This window comes from Phaenicophaeus curvirostris, chromosome 3, assembly GCF_032191515.1.
Source record: "Phaenicophaeus curvirostris isolate KB17595 chromosome 3, BPBGC_Pcur_1.0, whole genome shotgun sequence".
NCBI lineage: Eukaryota > Metazoa > Chordata > Aves > Cuculiformes > Cuculidae > Phaenicophaeus > Phaenicophaeus curvirostris.
The window spans coordinates 76764983-76779499 of record NC_091394.1 but is presented as its reverse complement, the minus strand read 5'-3'; the positions used below and the strand labels follow the sequence as shown (position 1 = coordinate 76779499).

Below are 14517 nucleotides of genomic sequence, written 5' to 3'. Positions count from 1 at the left end.
TAGAAGCAACTTAGAAAATCCTCACTGCAAAACTTCTTGCAGAGATTTACTAACCTGTAACCACTACAGGTTAGTTTTCAAATTTTTAGGTTCTATTTTGAAATGGCCAGAGTAATCTTCTCTTCTAACCATATCACTTGGTTGCTTGAGGAATAGAATTACACTGAATCAGGATGATATGGGTGTCTTGCTTAAAGCAGAATTCCTCATCAAAGCTTTCTTAACATCTGCACTAAGTTCAAGTGGTTTTCAAACAGAACCAAGATTCACCAACATCTACAGTGCAGCAAAGCCAAGCAGGTTTGGAAGGCATTCCTATAACTCATTGGAAAGTAAATATCAGCATGATGACATCTTTGTGCTGACTTAGTTACAAGTCACCCTGGGCAGGTTTTTCTTTTGCAGAATTATTCATACATCATGTACCAATGAAAATATTAATTCACAAAGTGCAAACTTGTTCTGTATCTGCAATTATTTTATCAGCAAAAAAACATATACAAAAGTCACTAAACCTTGATGAAAAGAAATAGTACCTCTTACACATATTGTAAGGCTATTTCACAAGAAAACACCAAAACAAACAGATTTTGCAATTACAACTCACACATAGAAAATGCTGGTGAGCAGATCAGAAAACAGTATTATCACTCAACTTGATATTTAATAGTACATTACCTAGAAGGCTAATGCCTAAGCGAGAAAGCCCCTGTCTCAGTCCTTCTCCCAGACTCTCTGGAAGCTGCCTTCTCCACTCTTCTTGTCTGTTGTAATGCTCCTCATCCAGTGACAGTCTATCCATATTCCGAGCAAGACTTGTTGCCAGATTGGTAATTGACGTCAGTGTACCTAAATACACAGAGATATGCATTTGGGTCTGGATCAAAATGATTCTGTGAAATGCTTTAATTTAAAACACGGAGACATTCTCTGCCTCACTGAAATAATGAGCTTATGAGCAGAATAGCAAGTCAATTGAAAAGTCGCCCATGTGTAGCATGCTTTACTATTTGTTAAGCATCACCACGCTGCATCTACAGTCCACGTCATGCCTTTTACATTAGTCTGCACCTGGTTTGCCCAGCCAGTGGAAAAAACAACTCATCCAAACATCATTACCCGGTTCCCAAACTTCTGAAAGGCAAACTCAAATGGAGGAGGAGATGATGGAAAGGTAAACAAATATTTACAGAAGCAGCCCAGGAAGAAGTGTCCTGAGGGAGCCCTGAGCAGCAGCAAGCAGCTGGGGCAGCCGTGGTCTCTCCCCAGCGCTGAAGCCACGCGATGGCACTGTTTACACAGACTTTGCAACACAAATGCTGCGCCTGTTCTCAGGCCAGCCCAGCCCTGCTGTCAAAACCTATCCTTGTACTTACACAGTTATGACAACTGTATCTACCTTTTTTTTTCTTTTGAAAAACGAAATAATAAATATGATGAGGTGACACAGTGTAGAATTTCTGATGGTTAGCAGAAGTACAGAACACTTTTAATATTTCTGCAGTTATCACATGAAATACTGGCTGAGCCAATCTCCATTTCCCACTGGGAGGTTTAAAATTCTGAAGTTTCTGAAACATTCTTACACGCTGTAGTTAAGTGGTGATCTGTTTAAAACATAAGATGTTATATATGAGCTTCGTTACCCTCCCAGCATTTTGCTGCAGCCTAGCAGGCCAAACAAAGCTGCAAGCAATATTGTTTAAAACTTTTAACGCATCCTTTAGCAAAGCACAACAACAAAGCAGTAGTTTGAGCAATGAAGTGAAAGCGCTACCTTTGGAAATGTGTTTTACAAATGACGTTGTTCCTCTGGAAACTCCACTGACAAATGCTCCTGGGCCTCTGGTCAGCCCTTCATAGGGGAGTCTAAAGAAATCAGCTATGCCATTCCCTATGCTTCTCACCAGACTAGCTGGGCTTCCGAGAATTTCCAATGATCCGACAACCCAGCCTGTTTGGAGAAACAAGACACGTTACGGTTGCAAAAATTGCAGAAGCAGCAGTTGCGAAAAGGTTATTCCTTAATTCTCTTTTTCACACTAGAATTCATCACATTATGAACTTCCTTTGAGCAAAACACGGGAAATAACTCATCCACTATGAATTCAGAAATGGCAATCTTTCATACTTCGTAAATCAAAGAAATCCTTTTGGCAAACTCACAAATAGCTTTAGAATGACTTCCTTCCAGGAGCTTCCCGTATTTCTGCTAAAAGTGTGCTAGGGAGGCAGATGCTAAAGCCTCACAGCTACGGAGGAACGGGACTGCAAGTTCAGATTGCTGGTTGGTTTTAGACGCTATAAGGCAGCTCTGTGATTTCACATCCTTATGTGATAGGATTGTGACAGGGAGTTTACACTGATACGATGTACTGCTTTACTGGAGTGTGGAGGTCAATTGCTTGATGGAGTGTTAGGAAGGGGATGCAGATTTTTGACAAGTGCTTAAGAAGTTATTTTAAATCCAGTCCAACCTTTCTAAGCTGATCATTTTCTTTCAGAGTGCAGCGAAAGCCAGACAAATGTCTTTTTCTCAGTACAGTTGTGTAAACAGCAATGACATCTACATGCTGATTAGGTTACTCATAGGGGAGTATTCCTTATGCATATCCCAGGAGAGGCATCTGCAGATCTGGTTTCCTATATAAACGTAGGGTTGCCAGCAGCTTGCTGGATGGCCAAGTGCGCAGCAATCTGTTGCTGGAAAGCTGTTTGCAGGTCTTGTCTTTCTCAGGCTGGTTGGCAGCAGATTTATTAGGGAAATAGTGCTGCATAATTTTTTTCTTCAGCAGCCTGAGACTGCGATTCAGAAATGGCAATAAACACTAGGTGGGAACTGCCTGGTCTTCGAGCCCCAGTACCATGAATTTCAACTGGCACTGACAGAGCCACACAAGGTGTGACAGGGACAGAAGACTGAAAGATGGACAAACTGACCTCCTACTCTCCCACCGAGGGCCCTTGAGCTACACTGCCCTCCTCATTCCCATCTCATCCCTGCAAACTCCTGCTATCCAGATGCTTTTCTTGTTTTCTAGTAACCCCTCCCAGTCACTCCTGTGGAGGGCTGAATCATGAAACTGAACAGAAGAGAAAATGTTACTCATATGAAATTAATTAATCTCATACTATCATTGTAAGCTCCCGGAAAATCTATTATTCTTGAATCTGTCCCACATATCAGCCCTGGCAGGTTGAGAACTCCAGTTCGTGTAGTATAAAAAGAGGGAACCACAGTGGACATAAGGGAGAGGGTGGGATTGACTATGAAAACAAATACCAAGTGCTACTGGCAGTGTGACGAGCAGAGCAGCAGCGAGTGCTGTGGCCCCATGGTGCCTGCCCTGGAGAGGAACATGCCCCTTGCAGTCCTTCCCTGCAGGGACCAGGGGAAGCCAACGCTCCAAGCTGGGCCTGTGACTGCCTCACTGTAGTATTTTTGATAAATTATCCTTGCCACTGTGTGAAGTGATGAAAAGCTGGAAGGGTGGAGAGGCGTGCATAGATGGAAGAGATGTTCTTTCTGCTTTTTGCGATCAATAATGTTGCAATAATTCCTTAGAAACAGTTTAGGGGTTTTTTTCCCCCTAAATGTCCTTGCATTCCTTGTCCTGAGGTGGTGATGGGATGGCATAAGGTGATGGAAAGGGGCTACATGACACTGTGGATTAATGGCTAACTGCACTGCAGACACCAGGCTGGTACATGAGAGGATCCAACTCCACTCACCTAATTGGCCAGCCAATGTGTTCATGAATGAAAATAAGATTAAAACCAGAAATGAAACCGGTTAACACTCAGCTGAGGAGTAGCCTGGTACTCCAGGGATGGAGTGTTGTAGTATGGCCCTGGCCTATAGGCTGCCAGTTTGAGGAAGCTCTGGAAGAAGCATGCTCACTCTAGGAGAGCACATGGGAGGAAAGTGCAACCTGCAGCAAGGGTGACCCTCCTTGGTCAGAACAAAACTAACAGCTCCTCGCAGCCAGCATGGACCACCCAACCCAAGGAGGAAGGCATGAGAGTAAATTGGAAATAGGAAAAGGACAACTCAGGAATAATTCCTCAATTCACAAACTCTCTGTTGGGTTTTGCTTTGCAGACATACAGTATCATGCCAGGTTACCATTTCCCAAAGTATGCATAGTAATTAAAATGGTAATTAAATTAATTAGTATGCACTAATATGAAATAACTATGACTATATTAGCAGAGAGCCACTGTATTTTCTTTATAGGTAGCTACAGGGTTAGATGTGGCTGATACCAGTAATATTTTTAAATAGAATTTTATTAACTTTTAAATAGAAGCCAACTTAATTAGAAAAGGATGGGAGATCTCCATTGCAGGTTTTACTAATTTGAGACAAGCAATGCTAATCAGCTGACCTGAGCAGAGCTCTCCAGGCACAGTCATTGCTTACGAGACATGGATTCTGGCCACTACTTTGCAACATCTGAGGCAGCCTGATACTCTCCTTTTAGCAGGCTTTAGGGCAAATCCTGCCTCTTCCCGCAGGGCAGTAATGGTCTTGCACACAGCTAAGGGCAAAATGAGACTTCATCCTGCTTGGAGCATAAGGCATAACAGTATAGGAATGCTGTTTGTGCAGATGCTGCAATGATTTATGCATGGGGCAGTGATGAGTAGGAGGGGGGTCAAATAACCCCTTGTTTTGCAGATGTATGTGGTTAGAAGGCACATAAGAGATCCAGAACTGGAACTCACCTCATGGTGAGGAAAGGACTTGGGGTTTGCAGAACTTATAAAACTTTTTTTGCTTTATTCTTCCCTCCCTTTTAAGTTTGTGTCACAAACTTTTCAAAATAAAGCATCATCTTTACACAAGCAAACATTAATCAACACAATTCACCATTTTAATCATGGTATCCCCTTTCAAAAAATAGCTTTTAGTTTTAGTGCTTTGAGTGAGATTTAAGTAGCAATTAAATATATGCTTGTGCATTCTCCTGAAGAGAAGTTCCACTGATGTAAATCGTATTTCTTAATATTTAAACTTGCTTGATTTCACCTACATCATGAACACAGAGCAAGGGGTGGCCTGTGTGCTGCTGTACACTGTTAAGGGTAGCATGAGAAGAAAGGTGCAGACCAGGCTCAAGAATCCCTCACTAGCATATGTGCCTCACCTGGGATGTTGTGGATAAAAAGCCAGCATAACCCCAATTTCCTGCTGCAGTCTATCACAACTGGTATCACCACTTCTAGCCAGTTGGGGGGAGAAACACTCACACTGTGAACCACATTTGACCACAGTTTCACTCTAAATGAGCAAGAAACTAGATCTCCTCTTTTGTATTATGGGATTTGACTGTAAAACAAATTCAAACAAGTAGTAAAAAAAAAAAGACCTGCAAACTTTGCAAATAAAGTAATGCAAGAAAACAATAAATTGATGCACAAAGTTCTGGTGCGCAGTTGCCACAATGAGCTATGCAAATCAGGTACGTACACAATGAAAGACCAGATCAACAGTTCTCTGTTTATAAATACCTGAAATGCATGTGTACAATTTGGAAACCATGCACAGACATCAGATCGCAGCTATGCTTGTGGCACAAATGGATGCAGCATCAGGATTTCAGAAAATCTGACCATTATATTGTAGGAAAATAAATCTCATGTTTCAGTGTGGAGTACTTTACTTGTGTGTGATCCTGGAGGAGCTTCCTCCTGTCTCGGGTACAAATTCCATTCCATGATAAGACACAGCACAGACCAAATTTCATTATTTCTAAATTAATATTTATGGGAAACAGAATGTACCTGCTAACCCAATAGACTAATTGCTCACTATTGATCGTATACGGGAAAAAGTCAGTCACAGCAAACTTCATAGTTCTTGGATCAAAGGACAACAAACATCTGTGTGCCACTTTAGCATGAAGGCTGTATGAAGAAAGACAGATTCCTCATCATAAACTGCAGCCAAAACGAGTTTTAACAACAAAACAACATTCAGGGCTATAATTTACTTCTGAATGCAGAGCAATATGCTGAATAATTTGATAAAATGTAGTTTTGGGGAGTTTATGTGAAGAATGTGGCTAGATCCTGACTAGTGCTATAATATAAAATGACAAAACCTAAGCCAGCTAGAATACATTTTTATGCTGCGTTCAGGGTTTTCTAAAGCCTTCAGGTGGCTGGCTAATGTTTAGCACAACTTTACAAATCTTCACTGGTGTCTGTTCAGCCATTTTATTTCCTTTCTGTCACGTGGCAGGACATGAAAAGTGTCTGAAAATACCATTATCACACTGTGTTTGAGTAAAAAAATAATTGTATAGCTAACATCTAGGTTATTCAGCTTCAGAGGCAATCACAGAATCCGGGTACCTAATAAAGATGTTACATGTTACAGAGAAGTACTGACCTGCTCTGAAAAGTGCTCCTGCAGCATAATGCATGGCCAAGGCATGGACGAGTTGTCTGGCAGTGGTGAAGATGGGTCCTCGCTCAAACACAGAGAAGGAGAGAGGTGTGTGGTCTGAGGCTATATACAGTTTCAATGAAGCATGAATACTGACAAGGAGATTAATAGGTTGTATTGTTAATTTTCTCAATTTCACTGGCTTGACTAAAGCTTTTGCATGTTCTCTCACTTGTTCAGGCAGTACAAGGGTACTATCTGAAATATTAATGGATTGACAAGTGGTTTTGTTTTCTGGAAGATATGTATCAAATAAAGTCTTAATGTAGTAAACAAAGGTGTCTTCCACGTACAGCCGGGCTGGTTTGAGCTCAAAGCTGAGGTCATTCACGTGAAACGTGAAATTCTCTTCTTCAGAAAAAGCAATGCAGAGTTTTATAAAGCAGTTTTCCTTATAGCTTTCCAAGTCTTTGTTACAAACAATGAGGTTGTTCACTCTGGTCCACTGCACCGTCTCATTTTTCTCTCCTTGGCTCAGCAGGACTGCAAAATGGAAATTGGATTTGCTGTACAGCTGATTGTCCAGTTGCAAGTCTTCACAATAGACTTGGAGACTATGAAATTGTGGGAGGCTTTCCATGGCATCCCGCTGGAAGTCCTGTGACAGGGGTCTCAGGTAGCTGTTGGCTGGGGCCATGTGGAGGAAAATGTTGTCTGCTGTGAGACGCAGAAGTTCAGACGACACCTTGTGGTTTGTAATATCGTCAAACGCAGCAAGGCTTAACTGACTGATGAACATTTTCAGTGACAGTGTCTGCTCTTGACTTCTAGACAGGAGGAAAAAAAGCTTTGTTCTTTCAAGTATTTGGAGTTCACCTGGCATCTTACTTTCTCAAAAAGCTATCAGGAGAGACATTCTCTGTAATACATGGAAAACTCACTGTACAAGTGCCATTAATGTTAACGGGATCTGGCAGCCTTAAACACCACTGTGGGTACCAACCAGGAGATCTTCTAAAAAATGGGATATTACACATCTATATCAGGTTTCTTTCTCTATCAGTTAACAGGGCAGTTTGGACAGGAATGTCTCTATATACACAGTAATTCCCCATTGGATTTGCAACAGAACTAGATATTAAAGTAGACAAAAAGTACAATTTCATCATAATTCACATGCAACCTCAGCTGTTACAATCTTTTCTGGGAGCCACTACTGTAGGTCACTACTAATTCATTTCACATCACATGCAGTGAGTGCCCTCCAACGAAGCCTCCACAGCGTTTTCATGTTGATGGCATTGAAGGCCTCCCCCTCCTTCAGTGTTAACTGCCCATTGCCAAGTTAAACGAGCAAGTGGGACGCTGATGACCAGTTTCTTGGGGATTAATACTTAATTACAGTGCAAGTAAAACCAGTACAACAAATTCCATTCTAATTGTAACAGCATTGCTGGAGGCCAGGCATTCTGCATCTTGGAAATAGGTATTATAATTGCACTAGAATTGAGCTGAGGACAAGATTGTGGTGTGTATATAAGTCTAAAGAAGAGTGTTATAATCAAGTACAGTTAATTACTGACTATTAGACTACTTCTACAGCCACTGCATATCAAACTTGCTACTAATTTTCATGAGAGTTTGAACGATTATGGATGACATGACCCAGCTAAATAAATTTTAAACTCATGAACACAGTCAAAATTAATTATGATGGAAAATGTCTTTTTTTTTTCCCAATAAATAATTCAGGACTTCTTTTTGTATCAGACATCAAATGTTTACCCTTAAGTGACATGACTTTTGATGTTAGATTGTCCTGTTTTAACTGTGATTATACAAAGTATAACATATGGTCTAAACTTAGGCCACAGAGTATGCAGCAGTATTAAACAACATGAACACATAAGCTGAAGTTTGTAAGTCAGTTAACACTTAGAAAGCTGACTGACCTCTCAGCACTGTTTGGCAATGCTTTTTATCATCTTTTATGGGCTTTATGTACCTGCTGAGGTTGATCTCGACGGGCCCTGCTCTTCCTTCTGGGGCCAAGGTTATGACTATTGTTCCACACCGATGGGTAATATCCACATAAACATAGCCAAAGCCAGTTAAGAACACAATCTAGTGGAGAGTTAGAAATAGATGAAATGCTACAGAAATTACTATTTTTAACATCATAATTTGAATTATTGCCTTCTAGTTGAGATCTTTCACTTGAATCGTGATACGGTTTAGGAAAAATAGAAACAGATTTCAATAAAAAACTCCTCTGTAAATAAGGAAAATAAATAAGAAATTTTAATTTCTGATTTTGGATTACAGAGAAAGGCATATTTCTAGAGCTCTATAAAATCCTACCTTCTCCTCTGGAAAAAGCTCCTAAATTAATGTTATGTTGCTATGTCCTAGCTCAGAGCTGGTTAGATGAATGGCTGATAGCATGATGCAAAACACATGAAGGTTAAAAAAAATAAGTCACATTTTGGATTCATGAAGAGTTGCTTAACAACTGAACACATTTTCAAGTCATCTAAACTGGTTTGGTGAGAACACTTTCACAAGCAAGATGGTGCTACATCTTACTGATGTGCAAACATTCATTCAAAACAAGTTGTCCTTAGGAATAAATATCCTATTTAAATAAATGACATACTGCTTTTGGAGCTTAATACTGTAATATTTCCATCAAGCTTTGTGTTTTTCAAGAATATAAAAGGCTAAGTCTTTAAACGTTTGGAAAGCCCGCAGCAGTCCTTGCAAGAGCAAGCTAGCTTCTGTTTTCTTGTAGGGCTATTATCAACACAACCATTTGCTAGATTGTAAAGACAGAAGCTGTAACTTCAAGGAATGTAAACTCAAGGAATAATGCAAAGATAATGGGATAGCACAGGTAAAATAAACAGTTAGTGTTTGTCTTGAAGAATCTTTACAAGGAAAAGCACTTGGAAGTTCAGTAGGATCAGCACTTAAACTGATTCTCATTGCACTATTTATAATAACCTCATAGAGATAAATTTTGTTTCATCAAATTATGTTTTATTCTTATCATAATTACATGTAAGGTAATTTCTCATTTTGATATGCCGGTTTTAAACTTTTGCTTATCAGAAAAAGATTCATAATCCTGCAAGATGGAACTGGAGAAAAAAGGACATCTACTGAATTTTCAATATACCCACATTATTCTAAAACACCCTAATCATTCCTAAAGAGCAACCATTTTAATTCCAATTTCAGATTATTCTGATCGTAAAGGCAATTATCAAAATTTTAGCTAGTTGATAAAATTTTCTTTCTCACAGACTAAGAAGTACTTATCTGCGGCCAGCTAGAAAGAGTACAAATTACTTAAGCTCTTCTAATTTCCAATTATTTCACAATCTGAACTGAGTTGTATGTAAAGCTATTAGCATATTCCTTATTTACTTATATTTATAGTTGTCTATGATAAAGACTGACTAAGAAACCCTGGGGACATTTTCTACATGTAAATCCTAAAACTTCAATAACAGAAGGCTACACTTTTTATTTGAAGAGCTCTTCAAGTAGACAATGATGCCCAAATGTTGTCTTAGCATCTAATTCCTCCTAGGAGCCAGATACTTATAAAGAACCTTGGTCTGGCATAACATTAATGACTGAAATTTGAAACCTCGCATTGCTTGACTGGCTTGCTGAATGAAACTGAACTACTTGCTATATAACATAACACTCAATAATCAAGAGCATTTTGTGATTGGTCCCCAGGGAAAACATCTGAAACCAGTATTTCTTTCAAAGAGTCAAGCAGTTTATGTTGATTCCATGTAAACTAATGACTTCAAAGATGGAAAATATTCCCATCAAAAAGAACTACTCCACTCAAGGAAGTTTTCATTTACCTCAAAACAGGAGGAAAAACAACAGAAGGAAAGAAAAGGGGGGGTTTGTTTTGTTTTAGAAAGACATGCATAGGTTCTGTGAAGACACAGAGGGAGAATGACAGTGACTATTCCTACAAGATGTAAAGATAAAAATCCTGTGATAATTAAGTTACAAACCAGAAGGATTTTCCTGGATCCTGCAGGACTTCCAGGGCCAGAAATTTTCAGGACTAATTTTTCCAGGGGACACGAGGTTGATGAAAAAAAGTCAGCACTAGAAAGCCTGGATTTTTTATCTCACTATTTTTAAAAACAGACAGTGAAGAAGGTAATCCATATTCCTTTCTACAGGAAAGGACTTAGGAAGGAGTGCTCCAAGACTTAACTAAAACTTCCCAAACCAACATAACAGCTATACTTCTTCCAGAGGAACAATATACTGCACAGGTCAGGAAGACAATCAATTATGCAGTGAACTAGGAAATAGTTTATAATGCTTTACTTGTGTTCCTTGATTGTTGATGTCCACAAAATCACTCCATTCATTTACTAATCCATCGGATGATATCACTTTCAGAAGAATGCTGGGCAAAAAATCTCTTGTTTTACAATCCGGATAGCTGGAGACTTGGTGGTAAAGTTCATGGTGAACTGAACATTCAGCTGGAATCTTTCTACAATAAACTTCAAACTTTGGTGTATCTGAAATTTTATAAAATATACAAGATTAGGGCTTTCTAAAACCTGTATGAAATCAAAACTCACCTATTCTTACACAAACAAACAAGTTTCTGTCTGAAATATTACTAATAAATAAAAACATTACACTTCTATAGGTTGGAATTTAATGTTTGGGTCTCTTTCCTTTTCTGTTTTTGTCATTAAGATTTACATAATGTTCCACTGATCGTTATAGTAATATACCATAGTTAGTATTTTGCAATATGTTTTGTATTACATTTGTGCATCTGAGAAAATTTAAATGCTCCACAGGAATTGAACTAATGTCAACAAAACTCCACTGCCTACTACTTTCCTACAGCCAAGCTACCTTGACAGCTGCAACCCAAAAGGAAAGAGCCACGTACGTTCATACTCTTGACCTCATGATTAGCTCCAATAGCTTCCAGGCTGCAGTATCTTCCAGAGTCTCTCATTTTGAGATAGATTTTTATGAGGGCATCATAAGTTCTTGTTACTACTAAAACACATACTGAGTTCAATTTTGCATTGGCAATCTAGTAAAACAATTTATACTAGACAGAACACTGTTTCTAACTACTACTTACCTTTGAAATTCTCTTTTACAAGCAATGGAACGGAGCACCTGTTGTGTATAATTATACGAGGACTAGGATCTTCTGTGAGTGTTAGGTACGTCACACCAAGATGCTCTTGATAAGTCAGAGCTATAGCTCTAAAATAGAAGCAGACATATTTTGATTATGCAAATTTTTGATGAAATCTTTACATATTATTACCCTGGACAACCAAAAACATTCAAAAACTGCATCTGTAAGATTCTTTATGATCAAATTCCAATTCCACAGATATTTATATAAATTTAGACAAATACAGATCTCCACTGATAATTACATGTAAACAGAAGAACACTTGGAAATAGCATGAAAAACAACATTAGAGAAGAAATCACTTCATAGAGACTACTCAAGAGTTAAATTGAACACGTGTGTTTGCAAGATGAGAGCCCCAGCCAGCAGAGATTTATATTAAATTAAAAACATGAGATTGTAGGTCCAAATTTTCAACATAAATCTTTAAAATTTTCCAGAAGAATTTGCACATGTACTTCTCTGATATACATGAAGGATATTTTTAACAAATACATAAATCTGTAACTGAGTACTCAGCCAGAATGATCCACAATGCCATCGCCCTTTCAAATATTAACATTAAGGATCATCACTACATAAATTTCCAAAATGAAAAGAAATTAATTTTGCTCTAATCATTAGATGCATAAAACGTCTTCACGCATAGACACTAATTCCTTTCTACATGGGCAAATTTATTAGCTATTCCTAAAAATCTTCACCTCATGGTGATTTTAAAAATCCAAACAGTCTGAAAATTTGATTAGGAACATCAGAGCCTCTCTGCCCAAGTCTGTATTATAAGGAATCCTTTCCTGTTCTTCCTGTTGTTAAATTTTTTTAGTCTGAAGTCTGTGTCAGAATCTTTAGCATGCACAACGATACCTTTTAGACTCTGCAGAGGAACCGTATGAAGGTTTGAATGACACCAGGAGCTTCAGGCAAGATTAAGATCATATGGCTCATAGTATATACTGATGTAGCTTCTCTAATTTCAGCAGATTGTTTATTGTTTATATCAGTATAAGCATGAATAGATTCAGATATCAGGTCTGAGAAGTGAAGTTGGGCATCTGACAAGTCATCGGACTGCTATTTTTAACTAGCTGGCTGCATATGTTCCTAAGTGGAATGCACATTGTATCTTTCATACTTTAAAACTTGGAGATCTTTTCTTGTTGCAGCCTCAAAATAGCTTAATCCCTTTTCTGCTTTTCCTCTTTATCCTCTTCTTAATCTAACTAAAATATATTTTTACTTTTTAGAAACAAACCCTAGACTTTTGTATTGTATTATTTCACACTGTTCTTGAGCTCCTGTTATCCACAAATTAAAAAGACAATAATCTCAAATATAAAGTTTTCATGCTCTTTTTTTGTATGCATGTAAAAAAAACCCAGCCCACACATTATAAAAAATGTACAACTTGTACACAGCCATAACATTAGACGATTTATAATAAAAGCATCAAAACCATCACAAGATAACCAATTTTAAATTAAAGTAAGACTTGCCTTTACATATGGGGGGCATGTGTTACTCTGACTTTTGCATTAATCTCTTAGGGTTCCTTACTAGCTGAGGCTTTATAGCAACACGCAAAGTTCATTATTTATGAGTGTTCAATGTACAGTACCTGGTACAAAATCCGCTTTCACTACAAACCCCTGTGGGCACTGCCACACTCTGTCTAGGAAACTCCTGTTTAACGACAGCTGGTAGGCTCCACAGCTCACAACTGCCAGCACAGCTGCCTGAACTGAAACTCAGCTGCAAGCGTTTTTCAGTCAGAGGTGTCCCAGAAGTAAAGAGACTGGTGTCTGACATCAGGTCCCAGCAGGGCACAGCGCTCAGCGTCTCGCTGGATGGTGCCCCGGCTGGACTGACGCTGAACACCATACTGTCTGGTGCATGGAAGTCCTGGAATGAAGAAAGATGGTAGTAGCGTGACATGCTGACTCCTAACAGGGAGTTTATTCATGTTGATCTTGCACAGAACAGTCTCAAGTAGCCAACTGAACATAACTAACTAAAAATTGCACTAAGACCATTGCATTAAAAGGTATTTGGCCAAATTCTGTCTTCAGGTATATTTATGCTGTTAACAAGCACAGTTATGTACAGTCCATGCTCAGTCCCACAACATAAGTCTATCAAAACCAAAAGTTACAACACTAACATAACTGTGAGAAGAAAATCCATTTATAGATATAAAACTAAGAATGGATTTTAGCCACAACATCATTCCAATTCCCTATCCCATAAGACTGCCTCAAAATTCACAATGTACAAATGTAGATACCAACATAAAGAAAACTAATGCAGAAGTAAACCAATACAGAAATAGGGAACTTAAAAAACTTGTTTATCTGCCAACTCCTCTAGCAAGTTTGACCCTGAGAATTCTTTCCACATATTTTACTATAACTGTAATCTTCAATAAATATGTATAAATGGTTGATTAAAATATATTGACCGTGCATACATACTAGTCCTTAAATATACTGTTCAATTATTAGAAAACTGATATTCACGATTTGATGCAGTTCACTGAAATACATAAACTTTGGGCATGCCTCTAGCTCTGCAGCTTTGTTCAGACAACTGGAATCTTCCCAAAAGGATAACAAAAAGTTTTCAGCCTGCCAGGCCAATATACCTCTTTTACACGCAAACTCAGTAAAAATTCTGAGAACAATTTCGACAGCTACTATGGATTACACTGCCTATTTTACAGAAATGGCCATTAGTGCCTGAACAGATGGAGAACAGGCAGAACTAATTCTGCAATGTTCAAGAATCTCCTGCTTTGCCCAGATTTCTGATCACAGTTAATTATTGGACTTGAATTTACCCAGGATTCTGTATTTTAAACTAAAATGATACGAAATGCTTTAACACTACTATGTCTAAAGGTTTCTGT

General features: G+C 38.6%; 1 protein-coding gene across 1 annotated transcript in view; it reads right to left on the bottom strand.

Annotated features, from left to right (window-relative positions):
• Nucleotides 1-14517, bottom strand: part of VPS13B (vacuolar protein sorting 13 homolog B) — a 435364-nt gene that overhangs the window by 17323 nt on the left and 403524 nt on the right. The window contains exons 52-58 of the mRNA XM_069854414.1: nucleotides 13231-13514; nucleotides 11550-11677; nucleotides 10763-10962; nucleotides 8400-8518; nucleotides 6398-7221; nucleotides 1778-1954; nucleotides 679-849 (exon numbers count right to left, since the gene is read on the bottom strand). Of these exons, the coding sequence (XP_069710515.1) occupies nucleotides 679-849; nucleotides 1778-1954; nucleotides 6398-7221; nucleotides 8400-8518; nucleotides 10763-10962; nucleotides 11550-11677; nucleotides 13231-13514 (1903 nt within the window). The remainder of the gene's footprint in view (nucleotides 1-678; nucleotides 850-1777; nucleotides 1955-6397; nucleotides 7222-8399; nucleotides 8519-10762; nucleotides 10963-11549; nucleotides 11678-13230; nucleotides 13515-14517) is intronic.